The sequence below is a fragment of the Coturnix japonica genome, chromosome 1 (genome assembly GCF_001577835.2).
Source record: "Coturnix japonica isolate 7356 chromosome 1, Coturnix japonica 2.1, whole genome shotgun sequence".
Classification (NCBI taxonomy): Eukaryota; Metazoa; Chordata; class Aves; order Galliformes; family Phasianidae; genus Coturnix; species Coturnix japonica.
The window spans coordinates 12,024,360-12,039,019 of NC_029516.1; the positions used below are offsets into that span (position 1 = coordinate 12,024,360).

At 36.5% G+C, this 14,660-nt stretch overlaps 1 protein-coding gene across 2 annotated transcripts in view; it reads right to left on the bottom strand.

The window, feature by feature from the left end:
* Positions 1 to 14,660, bottom strand: part of ORC5 (origin recognition complex subunit 5) — a 58,455-nt gene that overhangs the window by 25,202 nt on the left and 18,593 nt on the right. For both annotated transcript variants that reach the window (XM_015885609.2, XM_015885530.2), the window contains exon 13: positions 8,627 to 8,737. In XM_015885609.2, the coding sequence (XP_015741095.1) occupies positions 8,627 to 8,737 (111 nt within the window). The remainder of the gene's footprint in view (positions 1 to 8,626; positions 8,738 to 14,660) is intronic.

A 14,660-nucleotide genomic window follows, 5' to 3' on the forward strand; every position in this document is an offset into this window, starting at 1 on the left:
ATGTTCATTTGTATTCATTACTGTATGTGCAGAAAACTACAAGACCCATATATATAAGTTAAGGCTTAAAAAATGAAGACCATGTCAGAATATCTGTGCCCTTACAACCCTGCTGAGGGAAATGCCAAGGAAAAAGTAAAGCTATTTAGGTAAAAAAAGACAATGGCAGTACAAATTAAAAGAGATAAAACTTGTTGTAGATAGTCTTCAACTCAGAATTAGAAATAATTTAGTCACCAAGGAAGTGGAGAAACGGGGACGCTACGTTGATGTTTGACCTGAGTCCTGTTCTAGTCCAGAAATTCTGTATTTCACTGAACCAGGTTCTATACTAATTCTCAGTCAGAAGATGGCTCCTTTTCCCAGTCTGTGATCCATATTAGCAAAGAAATCATCCAAGTTAATTTTAAGAAAGAGAACAACAAAATTTATGAATAGCATTTACGATGTCACCTAACTGTTCAACAGTCTCATATCATACAAGAGATTTGCAAGAGAAGTAATAAACTCTACCTTAACTCTCCAATTTGCTTTATCTCAGTGCTGTATCCTAAGTCATTTTGACGAATAGACGGTAATTCTGGAACAGATTATGTGCATACAGTAAACAGTTAAAGGAAAGTGATTAGAAAACTTATCATATACAAGCAGTTTTTGGATATATATGTTATCAAGCGAGGTTGTGCAGTATTTGCTTAATTAATCTTTGCTGTCTTAACAGATGAACCAGATGTACTATTATGTTCTTTGTTCTTCCCTAAAGAGGGGATGAGCCGATTATTTATCTCCAAACAATAGGAGTTCATGTACCACAGTGAAGATTTTTTTTTAATCTGGGAGGCAATCACTAACAAGCTTCAGCTGCAACCGCTTGATGTAAACACAGTGTGAATTTGTTCCTGGAGCATTAAATGATGTTCCATTAAGTACATGAAACCCATTTCTAAATAAGCATGTGAAGAAAGGGATGGAAAGGACAGAGTTTGGGAAGAGACAGACTCTGCTCCGACTTTCATGTATTCGTATTTACTTCCCTTATACACTAACACATTCCCAAAGATAAGTTAAAATTTCAAACTTCAAATACTGTTTACAAATAATGCACTGATAAAAGAGAAGTCAAAGAAAGCATTGGTTGATGCAACAAAATCCATTTTACACCATACAACATATGATGTGAGGACACAAAGGAATATATAAGGATTATCTCAAAAATCACGCTTTTTATTTGATCATATTTGGAAAGTACAAATGTATTGTAAACAGATTTTAAAGAGCATTATATATAGCTACTTACTGGTTGATGAGAATCAGCAAATTCTTATAGAGACGCTACTAAAGTAATAATAAAAAAAGAACAAATACAGCTAGAAAGCTTCTTATTTATTCTAACTAAAAGCACTGGCAGAACAAATTTAGAAATTCCATTCATCTTCCTCAGACTCAATCATATCTGAAGTCCTCCTTCTCTCTCTCCCTCCCTCCCAGTAGGCTCTCTTGTCATAACTAGAATTTCTTCTGTTGAACTGGTTTTCAATAATTCACAACCATTTGNGCTGAAGTGCAAACCTGGGTACTGTTACCAGAAGCTCCTTAGAGAAATAAGTTTTCTTCCTAAATTACCAAGAAGAAAGAATTCAAGTAGAGCAGAACAGAGGTGGTTAAGAAAATACTTTAAGAAAGCTTCCCAAGAAACTGTAAAGCTTCATTAACAATATACCCTCCCCAAATGAAACAAGATCGAGGCAGGTCAAACAACAGAGCGTGGCTCAAACATCAGTTTCTCTACAAGATCTTTTCTGCACCAACTAAAACTAGATGGAATGAAGCACTAGGAATACATTTATTTTTATTCACAGCCATGCTGATGCTTAACCAAATAGCTGACTATTCTTTAGAAGTCATGCTTTTTCTTTCTCACCTGAAAGAAGCAAGCTTTCTCAAGCTGCCACAGCCAGTGCTGAAGTGCTAACCTACGTTCCCATGCCATGCATCACAAGTTCCCATTTAAGGTGGTGAATTTCCATCAGATCAGTTTGGTGACCAGTAATAGAAAAACTGAGTTATTTATTACCTCTTATCGCCACCTTTCCAAACCTACTAAAAATGAACAGATTACTGACCAGCAGATTATTAAACTTCCTAATCCATAAATATAACAAAATAAGGCATGTGATGCATAATATACCTAGAGAATAACATATGTGATAGGATCAAATGCAACAGTAATATAGCAAAGACATAGAAAATACAGCTGCAATTTTGCCAACAGAGAAGCATGCTGTTCTAACAATACTGGTAGTCACGACATCACTGGATCAAAAAGCTACATTACGGGCCCATATGGACAAGATGCCTGCAGGGGTTGCACAACTTGCATGAGACTGAATGTACACAGAACTGTTAGTGATGTTATATAAGAATAATACTCATTTAGCCAGCACAGAATATATATGTACCTTCACAGACACCGCAAAAAAAAAAAAAAAGGGAAGCTTATTTATAGCAGTAATGAAAATTACCAGTAACAACAACTACCCCAGAGTATAGAGTTTATGTTCACTCATCCAATCTTTGGGACACTGGGAAGCAAAAATCTTTAGAATGATTAGACAGGAAGCTATACTGCACACAATATGTATTTTTAACTAAACCTTTTCCTCTGGAAACCCACGCATCATAGAACTAAACGCTTCAGACAGATTGGACATAAAATGTTCCTATGAGCAGACCCTGCAACAGCAAGAAAGGCTGGAACACCGCGCAGGAACAGCTGAATGAGCAAAGAGAGAGTAATTCTTGTTCTGCCAAGAGTTCTCAAGTGTAGAATGGAAAGGGGAGTATTTTCAAACATTAACACAATCTCAGCTTTGTAGAAGCAATTACACTTCTTTCAAGTGGGAAACACTACAATGACAGCACTCCTCAAAGTTGTCTCACCAAAAGGATCCAACATAATGCATAAACAGACTTAGCACTATGATCAGAACAGGAGTATCTGGTGTCTGAGAAAGGCCATGCCTAAAAAGCAAACTCCGTATCAAATAAGTAGGTAACTAAACCAGAATTCTTACTCTCATCTTGCCATCTGAATTCTACCATAGCAGGCAACAACAAACAAAGCAGTCATTTAAAATAACAAATTATCATACGAAATAGCAAGATATAAAGAATGCTGCTAGCAAAACATAAGCAAACAAATCTTGTAGGTAAACTGCCATAAACCGTTCCAGTTTACATACGTTAATATTAGCTATTCCTTAATCTACTCCATGTGAGGCAGTCAAGAAAGGAAGGAAAAAGAAAACAAACCTGACAGTATTCTATGCTTCAAGAAAGGCTATTTTAATCAAGGGAAATTACATTCCTCTGGCTCCTTGCCGGTGGGAGCGTTCTATATACATCAGGGGTTTTATGTATTTCTAATAGATCAGTATCAGATTGGTACTTAACACACTACTCTAAATCTTAGAGCTGTAGACTTATTCCACCTTTAGATAAAATCACTTGCTCTGTAACCAGCATCACTTGGAATTGCATTTATGGGTTTGCCAAATTGGAAAATGTTAATTTTTAACCTCCGTTCCAAATTCTTATATATTTATATTAGTTTCAGGAGTTCGCGGATCTCTTAAGGAAATTCAAATGCTTTTCTTGGATCCAGCATTAAACAGATCAGAAACATCTTTAAATGAAATGCAGGCTGTGAAGTATAAGATAGCAGATACGTCATTATATATCCACAGAGAGAAACAGCCTTTGTGAAAATTTCATTTTCCAAATGCGCTGTGATTAGAAATTAATTCTAAGTTAATTCTACTTACATTGAATATAAGTAATACTCAATATTTTCATATAGGTATACTACTTATAGATACATCTAAATTATAACTATTTAAATAGAAATATAAACATAAAACAAATCTATTTTAAAATAACATAGCAGTTTTAACTTCAATGCATTAGAGTGAAATGCAGGCAGAAGTGAAGTTACCCATCAGCATACTTCAGCCATTACTATACTCTGAGATAAGTTGTCGCATCTCTCTGTATAGGCCCCTCTCCAGATGTTCTGGGTTGTGTTACTATTTATGAAGTATGCAAAAGTAAGCAAAACAAAAGAGATGGTTCAGTTTCAGAGAATAAAAGCAACATCATAGCTCAAATACAAGTAGATCCAGGCAATCTTCTTTATGAAAAGCATACTTCACTAGAAGGTGAGCAGCTGGACTAGATATTAGAGGTCTTTTCCAGCCTTAATGATTCTATGATTCTAAGAAAGTCAAAGCAAAGTAAAAGATATAGAAATCAGGACATGTGAAAAACAGCTGAGAGAATTCATATGAAGAAGCAACTGAAAAATCATTTCGGTAGAGGCAAAAGTATTGGTGGATTTTGGCTAGCAATCCACAACATAATCCACAATAAGAAAAAGACCTACTTGTGATATTAAATGAACAACACTTACCCACTTAATGTAAATAAAGCTTGTTTAATTTAAATAAATGTTGATAACTCATGCAACATTCCATGCACATTCTTACAAAGAAAACACTGTATTTCGGTCTAAATAGTAGAAATCTAAAATGAAACACTGTCCTACAAACCAGACTGAATAGACCTGTGCAATATGTACTTGTGGTAGATATCATAAAGTGTCCTGGTATCCATCCATCCTGTAGCAATTACACTTCGCCACAATGCACACTTGCAGCTGTGCACAGTGGGTGCATGTGGACACAAATCGTGGTCCTGCTGGTTCCCTAGGGCTGCAAAGGTGAGCTGCTAGGAAACGTCAACCAGTGTACCCAGATATGTGACTCTGCTGCTATTGTAGAACGCTGACTGCACACAACTCCACTGCAATGGCTGAACATCTTTCATTTTTTCCCACTAAAATATTTCAGCCACGTGCTCAATCTCGCCATACATCCAATTAATTGCATGCACATCAATTGTGCAAACTCTGACTGAGGTACAAGTGATGCTGGTAATATCATCTTTCATCTGCTAAATTATTACACAAAGGTGCACCTGAAGAAAGGCAGCTGAAGATCCTGTCCTCTGAAATGGCTACAGAAATCACTGATTTAACTTCCATGATCTCTTGATTGGAAAACAAGCAAATTCAGTCAAGTTGGTGGCATGTAACAGCAACACAAAATGTGTTAAAAAACAGTAACATAAATTAGAACTGCTAAAACAGCAACAAAAAATAGGATATTCTGGAGGAGAAGACTAATATTCACATATGTTCCAATATCAGTAGTCTAAAAACCTCACCTTCGCTTCCTCTCAAACAATTCTGCACTAGATGTGTGAAAACGTTATTTAAAAATAGCACATGCTAAAAAGAAAACACAGAAGAATTTTCAACTCTTAAAGTGGCAACGGAAACAATTTTCATTTGCAGAAGTGTAGATTTGTATCTTTTTGTTTTCCCTGGTGCTGTTTGCTCTGCTAATTACTGAGGGCAGGGGCAAATCAAATTTTAGAAGCTGATTTATATAGCCCAATTACAGTAAGAATCAACTGTAAAGATCACACGGCTAAAAGACGCGCATTCACTTTCTGATTGAAAAAGTATGAGATTGTTCAATGACTAATTAATATTATTAATGTTATTAACATTAAAAGGCAAAAGTTGCATGAAGACTGAAATTTTAAGTTGAAATTCTGTTTTGTAAAAATGAAACACTGTTAATAAACTCAAGCATTGAGCAGAACACTGACATTTTTTCTGCTCAAGGAAAGCTTCATTTGGAAAAGCTAATAACCACAATTTTGGTATGAATAGAAATTATGCGCAGGAACAAGAAGCAATAAGAAACATCAAGAAATCAGCAGCATGGCAGATCTTAAAGCAGCTGCCAGTCCTTGAATCCTGACTGAGATTGTTGATCAACTTTAAAGTCAAGGCATGCTATTTTCTGATAGCACATGGGGAGAATTCATAAGCATTTGGTTCATGTACAGCCTTTTGGTCTCCAAATGAAAGAGCACAAAATTAAAGCTGAATCAGTTAAAAAGACTGATGTTTGATTTACAGCTTTTTGAAACTTCTGCACAATTACTCTTATTTTATACACAAACAAGACAAAAAACAACTTGTGGCAATGTAACAGTAAAAAATATAGATGCTGTAAGGTAATTAAGCTACTAAATAATTACTTGGAAAACTATTTGGAAGCTTGTTCAGAATAGTAAGAATCAGTGGAATATGAACTGTTTCAAGCTATTCAAGTGGAAGTACAATTCCACTACTGCAAAATCCTTTAAAATTCTGCTCTATGTTATTCCACATTAGAAATGAATTTTAGACTAAAATTTAATGCAAAACCTGTTTCGAGAGGTAAAAAAAAAATAAAAATTAAATACTTTACTTTGGTTTCAGCAAATTTAATTTCAACCTGCTCGCCCCAACAGTTACAATTCAACAGAACCCTTCCAACGTATCTTTACAGTTTTATCTGTGTATTTTAAGAAGATGAAATTACTGTAACAATTCTTTGATAACACTGCCATCTAGTGTTGAAGTATTTCATACTTTAAAATGAAACTTCCATGTTTAAAATCACCAAAACCTGGCTTCAAATATTTAATAAAAGAGATAGAAAGGTTTAATACAAGAAGTATCTATATGGCCGATCAACAGCAGACAGTTCACAAGTGAAACCAATCCAAACATTTCTTGGATTATATTGTATTTTATACAACTCTAACAGCCTTACAAGAAAGACACATTTTCATTTCTTACTGAACTAACCCTAGTTATATCCTCATTGATCAGCTAACACTGTTAACTGAGATAATGTCTTTGTGACTCTGTATTAAGTTTCAGCTTCAACACTGTGTCTTAAATCAATAGATATATTGCACTGAATGCAGCAAACCAAAACAGTCAAGGTATAACTTACAACCCTTTCCCTATCCAGTGTCATTAGACAGATCAACAGACTTCATAGTAGAGTGAATTAAAGAATCTATGCATTTATAGAAAAGCATTTTGTCTCAGGCAACCTCTGACATTTCAGCCAGAAGAAAAAAAGTGAATAGATACCATTGCACAAAATTAGGTACTTTTATTCACATTAGTATCACCAAATTCTTTCTGTTTCAAAGAAACACTTAAGTAGCTACAAGGCTGAAGCCAGCCAAAGGATGGACTTCTAAGGATTCTATGGTTCTATAAATTGTTTGAGGTTTGTGTTTTTTTGAGCCTCCTCCTGAATGCCTCTGAAAGGTAAAGCATTGACCTCCCCTGGGAGCTGCAGACTACAAGCTGACATTCACTGATCTAAATACAGAAAAGTAAATGTTTTTATTAACAGATTTGTTTGAGGTTCATGTCTAATTAGGTAACGTGCCTCAAATCCTATAGTAACCTTTAACTCTTAACCAATAACCTTAAACTGAGTTCAAGAGAAAATGCTGCATGAAGATGTAGCTGCCCACTGCATCTGAAAAGCACATAGGCCCCCACCATTATTAACAAATGCACATACCACTGATTAAATAAAGTACTATAATTCACTTGGTCTTGCATTTCTTAATTTGAAAATGTCTATTATTTGTGGTGGATTACTCTGCAAATATGGGAGATGAACTTTGCCAACTTAAACATATGTGAATGCTGAACAGTGATGATTAAAACCGCAGCAGAACTGGTTAGGTATCTCAAGTGTATTTCCTAGAACTCTGCATGAAAACAAACATCATATTTAAGTAATCCCCAATTTGAGACTTATCAAGTGTATGTAGAAGATATTTCTAAATAAAAGTCGACCACAACTGGAAAGCAAGAAAGCAGCAGAAAGGGAGATCTCCTAAGGTGGCCATGAAAGCTCAAAGAATTAAGCTGACATTAGGAAATTATTTATTAGATGTAAATAATTAATTTAGATATAAATAGATATTTACGATTGATAAACTCAGAGCTTTGGAGAGAACAGAGAGAATCCTACATTTACTGCATTTCACTCAATGCTACAGTTATGCTGCCATCTAGTGAAAAGGGAAATTGAATCTTCTCCTCTGAGAAAGGAGGTAAGTCCAAGTGGAAAGTATCATCCCTATGACATACATATACCACAGCAGGTATATTTCACCTTCAAAGACCTTACTCCTCCTTCTGCTCTTATCTTGACTACTACAACTTCTGTAACACATTATGAGTGATTCATTCTGTCCATAGGATAGAGAACACTTATACGCTTAAACTGAAATGCAAGAAGGCTAAGAGACTTCAGTGAGAACCCAACAAGCAAATCAACACAGATAACAATCCACAATTAAGAGAAACTGTAGCTATTATAAACTTTCAGATCACTACACAGATAAAGCTTGTATTCATGGCTACTTATATAGATAAATACTACTATGTGTAGGGAACCTGCTTTGGCAGGGGGGTTGGACTCGATGATCTCTAGAGGTCCCTTCCAACCCCTAAAATTCTGTGATTCTGTGATACTGTGAGACTTCAGCTTAAATTAATAATGTGCTTATTTTTCTATCATATTCCATTAAAATAGCAACTTAAAAAAGAGCCAACAAAAAAAAAAACAACCCCACACACATCTGTGTGAAACCTTTTGAAAACTTCCACACACAATATACAAGAACTCACCTGGGAAAATATATTTGCAGTTGGAGCGACTCTGTTGTCCACAATACTATATAATATTGCTAATAATCTGTCCAGAGGAAATGGCTTTGGTCCAAGGAGGTGATTGCTGGTCTGCAAAACAAACAAGAGTTTTTAATCCAGGAGATTTTCCCCACAGTATCAGAAGATGCTATTCTTGTAATTTTCAGTCTCTAGGGAGGCATAATCACTCACAGTAATCATATATATATATAGCCTCATATATATTATGGAAAACAAATACATGCTTTCCAATCAATATAAAAACACAGAGAGCTCTAGTCAACGTGGCAAGAGTTCAAACTGCACAATAAATGGGAATATATAACAGAAAATCTGATGCCAAATTTCCTGCCACTGGATTTATAGATTTACTTGTCCTATTAAATTACCTTGTCCGATCTATAGATTAAAGAGGAAAGACCAGATTTTATGACAAGGTACAATAGTTTTCTTCAGTTTATAATGGGAAGACACATTAGACTTCTTAAAAACTAACAATTTTTTAGCTAGTGAAAGATGAAAATGTTCGGATTTATTCTGTTGTCTATAGTCTGTAATCCACAATCACCTGACAAGTACTGCACATCACAGCAGTTCTTAAAAATCTGCAGGAAATGTTTTCTAAATATGTTTCTTGGGTGTTTTCCCTACAGAAAACAAATGCTTTACTAGATAGTTTCATTTTGAAAATGTTTATAATGAGGAGATTCTGCTAAAGTATCACCATATCTGCTTTGATTCATTTTAGCTGATTTCTCCTCTCTTAGACCTAACACTAGTTTCTCTGTTCCGATGGCAGTTGCATTAAGTTCTTATGAAAGCCAGCTGGAAATCAGAAATCCTAATACTACCAAAAATACTACCTACCAAAATAGGCCACATCACATTAATTTTACATCACACACAATAGCATGAAGTGCTTTACTTCTCACCATATTTTTGTCAAAAACAAACTGAAAAGTATCGACTAAATGACTACAGAAAAAAAAACATCAGATGTTTCAGAACAAGAGTTCTCCATCTTAAATGCCATATTAAACCACCCCGGTAGGCAGCCTTATGGTCTTCAACATGATTATAGTGAATCAACAGAGTAGATCTTTCATAGTTTGAGATCACCTGATTTTCCACTATTAAGATTGATCACATTTTCATGTGTCCGAGTCATAGCTTTTACTTTAGTCAGTTCCAATAAAGAAAACTATGGACCCAAGGGCACTGTAATTGCTTGCTCTGTGCTTCATGTAAGGCCTTCAGTGGAGTAAAAACTTGCTGTAAGACCAGAAAATACACTGGCTCCTGTGAATACTACACTGAAACAACAGGTAACACTGCTCTAAAAAAAACCTGATTCTATGACAAGTTCTTCATTCTTCTGGCAATTTAAGACTTTCTAAAATAATGAACTTCTCTAGAAATCAATAATGTCTCCAGATTTAAACTTCATGGATTCAGAACTGGTGTCAAACAATGATGCTGAAGACAACACTTTACTTATATTATTCCACAGAATCACAGAACAGTTGAGGCACTCTGGCAGTGCCTGGAGGTCATCCAATCCAACCCCTCACTCACACCGTTCAACAAGATTTGTTCACTTATATTTAAGACTAAAGCTTCACTGCTGATAGTCTCAGAGAACTGACTTTCTGAACTCAGACGAATCTACCAAACTTCAGGCAAAGAACAATAGCAAGCCATATAGACCCAATATGCAGACCTACTGATTTTCACATAACTGCTACAAGAATACACAAAACAGCTCTAATGCATTCTTTACCATCAACAACCAAATATCACTGAACATATGCATGAGGACTAAAGTTCATCACAGCTACTAAATTCATATACATAATTAAGCCACTTTCACTGATTAGTCACAATGACAAAACCATAACTTCATCTTCAAAAAATAATAGACAGTGCACTTGCTTTTAAGTTACTTAAACATATCCCTTTCCTATCTTTCATAAGCACCTGGAATTTAAGGAACTTAGCCAACAGCAATCTTCTTTGAAGCAGACCAGTATGAACTGCTGCATTAATTTGTTGCTAAGCAGTAACAGATTCAAATTCTCCATCCATTCATCTGTTCTCTTAAGTTTCTAAACTGCTTTACTCTTTACATAGCAAAGTGGAAAAGTGTAAGAGTAGGATTCACCTTGCTGATTTCAAGACCTAAATTTAATAGTCTGCACCACTGCACTCACCAGAGATCCACTCAATGGAGTCAGAGGGACCCTCCCACAGACATCCAGGTAATGGTTGGACTAGATGATCTTCTAGGTCTTTTCCAACCTTGATGATTCTGTGAAATCACTCTATGCAGCCTGACTAGATCCACTCTGAACACCACATGAGCTTTGGTGGCTACTGTACTGAAAGGCGTCTAGATTTATGCACAAACTGAATAGGCCGCAAAGCTCCTTTCACATGAGGATGCTGAGAGCTGAACTGCTTAACCCTGAGAAGAAAAGGTTTGTGGGGATCTTACCAGCATGAAGACAGATGGGGCTTCAGGTCTCAATTCAAACCCCTCTTGCTCAGAGCAAGGTCAGCTGAGAGACCAGACGGGTTAACCAGGACCACATCAGCACAGCCTTGTAAACCTCAAAGGATACTGAGTGCACTCTGCCTCTCCAGGAAGCCAGTGACACTTCATGACTGTCATTAGAGTGAAAAGTCTTTCTCTTACATCTCATACAAACATCTTGTTCCAGCTTATGCCCAGTGTTTCTCTCTCAGGTACAGGACGGGCCTTCCCTCTGCCTCCCCTTAGAGGTCAAGTGCTCCAGCCCATGACTACCATGAGGATGAACTTGGTCAACTCGCTGATCTCCTGTACTGGAGACGGGGCAGAACTGGACACAGTTCCAGATGCAGTCCAAAGACTGCTAAGCATGAGGGCCCAGCAGGTATCTACTTCCCATGACTTTAGTTGCCTAAATTAAGTAGCCCACTTAGCTGAGCCCAAAGCCATCTCCTTTTCTCCTAGGAGCTGCTACCAGACAAAATAAGACATTTTAGGCACTGAAGACTACTGCATGTAGTAACAGTGAATTCAAAAGAAAACACAGAAATAAGTTTCTGATTTGCAAAGGTTTTTTTCTAAGTATTTTTAAAGTAAGCCATTTTACAAAAAGTACAGTTTATAGAGCACAGAACCAGATAATAACAAATTCTCCTCTACACATGCAGTACTGTCAGGTATACACAGTAATATGTAATCAATCATAACCCAGACTGATAAGGAGGACACTTGTTTCCTTTTAAGTGTGTCGAAGTAGAGAGAACAAAATACATTCAGCTTCCTTTTTTGCAGCGCACATTGATCTATTCTAGCTAGCAAAGCAACCAAGATTAAAGAGGAATTTCAGAAGATAGTTTAAAATGCTTCTGGAAAAGAACATCACCAAAATATACCAACATCACCTCTGTGGCACTGGCTTTTAGAAAATGCATTCCTTCAGTGGAAGAACATTTCCAAAACATGTTTTAGCTTCTAAAATCCAGGAGGGGTCCCTAAAGCTATCTCTTAGCTAAGACAGAAAGCAGTAATATCAGAAGTATGTCACCAAAACTGTTCTAAAACCATCTAAACAGAGAAGCCAAATTCACCCTAGCACAGAGCCCTCAAATCAGAATGTAGATAAGGTGGAAGATATGAACTGTATATACCATCCCCTAAACTTCTGCTTCTTAACACAGCAGTTCTGTGAAGCATATCCTTCAACATTACTGAAGTTCCACATTACTGCAATTCTTTTGCAGAAATAAATTCCTGTAAGAGCAGCAACAGATCAGAAATTCTTCCAAACAGAAGACAGTGAAGAATAAGATTTATGAAGATCTTCTGGAATGAGCTGAGGAAAAATACTGTATAAAACAATACTTGCAAAAAGCCAACGGAATCCTCATAACGTTTCACAACGAAAGGTATCTTCCACATTCAGAAATATTATTCATGAGTTTTTAGAGCTATCAAAGCTCCATGCTCTTGCTTAGGGCTTACAAAAAGCACCCAGGCCGAATGTGGCTCTAAGCAGCCTGGTCCAGTGGTTGGTGACTCTGCACGTAGCAGGGGGGGTGAAACTAGATGATCATCGTGGTCCTTTTCAACCCAGGCCATTCTACGATTCTATAATTCTCTTTCCCAGTTGTCACTGCATGTGCTTGTGCAGTTTCATACTCCCAACATTTAAATGACCAAAGCCTTTCTCAGCTTCACAACACCAAACAAGAATGAGGATCAGATGCATTCTTAAAAAGTAAAAGCTTAACCCAAACTAAATTACCTGCACAAAAAGGTGAAAATTCCTAACCTCAATTGTCTGAACTTTGAACCTTCCTTATCATATCCTAAAAGATGGAGCTGTACTTCTCACTGTGCGTGCTAGAGATGGAAATAACTAAATAAACTCCAGGTTAAAGTCAAGGTAACCTTCTCCAACAAAGCAGAACAACCACCAATACACCTGATCACCTGTAGAAGCATACTCCTGCAAAAGTAGCTTCACTGGGAAAAATCTCACTTACTAAACTGGAAAAACATTGTTCTAGATCAACCATGCAAAGAAACCCAACCAATTCTGCTTTTATCTGCAACAAGGTAAATACAGGCACTTTTTTTTCCCCTCTCAGGGAATTCAAAAGATTTACTTTTTCTAATTAGAAAGCAATGCCTCCAGATTTTCAGCCTGGCTGTACCTAAACACTTAAGGCAGGATTTATTTCACCTAATGTTAGCTTCCTGCCAAGTGGATATGTACAGCCAAACTAGTTTCCTAAGCTCCCATTATACCCAGTAGAAATCTAATCAATATTGTTTATGGTGCAATTCATCCAATTCAATACAGAACCTACTTTAGCATGAGATGAATCTTGCGCTGCACTCCAATGCCCACATCAACTGGCTCTGCACTGTCTATAGGAGACTAGTTTAGGTGCAGCACCCACCTGGATTTAAGTGAATGTGAACTTTAAATATGATGCTAGACAATTTTTTTCTAAGCAAAGGTACATAAGCAGACACAATTGGTGTGTAAAACACAAGCAAACCAGCCCCTACTTGTAACACTGCATATGCAATCTTTTATTTCTGTATTTCCATTTCCTTCACTGTAAAATCAAATACACAAGGTTACTTCTAGGTCAATGCATCTCTGTGCAATATTTATAAAAGTCAGAGGGCAGTAAAAGAAATGCTGGTCTGGAAGATCCCTATAGAGCCTGCAGTCCTTTTCTCTACTATTGCAGGAACAGTGCCTGAAACGATTTCAAAACCAGACTCTGGCCTACAAGAAATTGGAATTTCTAGCATCAACTGTTAGGAGTGAAAGGGCCCTTTTACTTGTCAACTACAAAGAAAACCAGAGCTCTTGTAGAAGGGAAGGACTTCTTGAAATTCTACGAAGATCTATCATACTAATCGTTCCCCAAGACATATTTCAACTTCTTGCCTGCAATAAGTTTAATGTAACATAGCAGATACCTTCAGTTCAGTATACTTGATGTATAGGATTATAAAGATTTAATTAACTTCAAAGTAACATTAATTTTGTAACGCAACAAAGGTACAAGAATGAGATCTGCAAATTTGGGCTGTGCTGATTATGAGACTTACTTACAGGTGGGCAACAAAGCAAGCTTATTTAAATGCACCACACCTCATCACACTTTGTGAACAACAGCTCAACGCTTCAGCAGTGGGCTAAATGGAAAACCAACAAAACTAGAACTAATCTGAAGAAGATTAAAAAGAAAAAAGTAACTGAAAACTTAAACTTTTGGGATATTAATTTTGCTTACATAACTACATGGATCTTGTCAGCTACCCTCATTTACTCTTCTTACCTCAGTACCTCTTCCTGTTTTGTTTTTATATCTACTCAATAGTACTTTGTTTCAACAAAAATGTAAATTGACTACAGGGCCAAGACTGTGTCTGCATGGTCTGATGCTGCAGGAACAGTAACAAAATGAATGAAATTTATCATCAACGGAAGCACTTCTG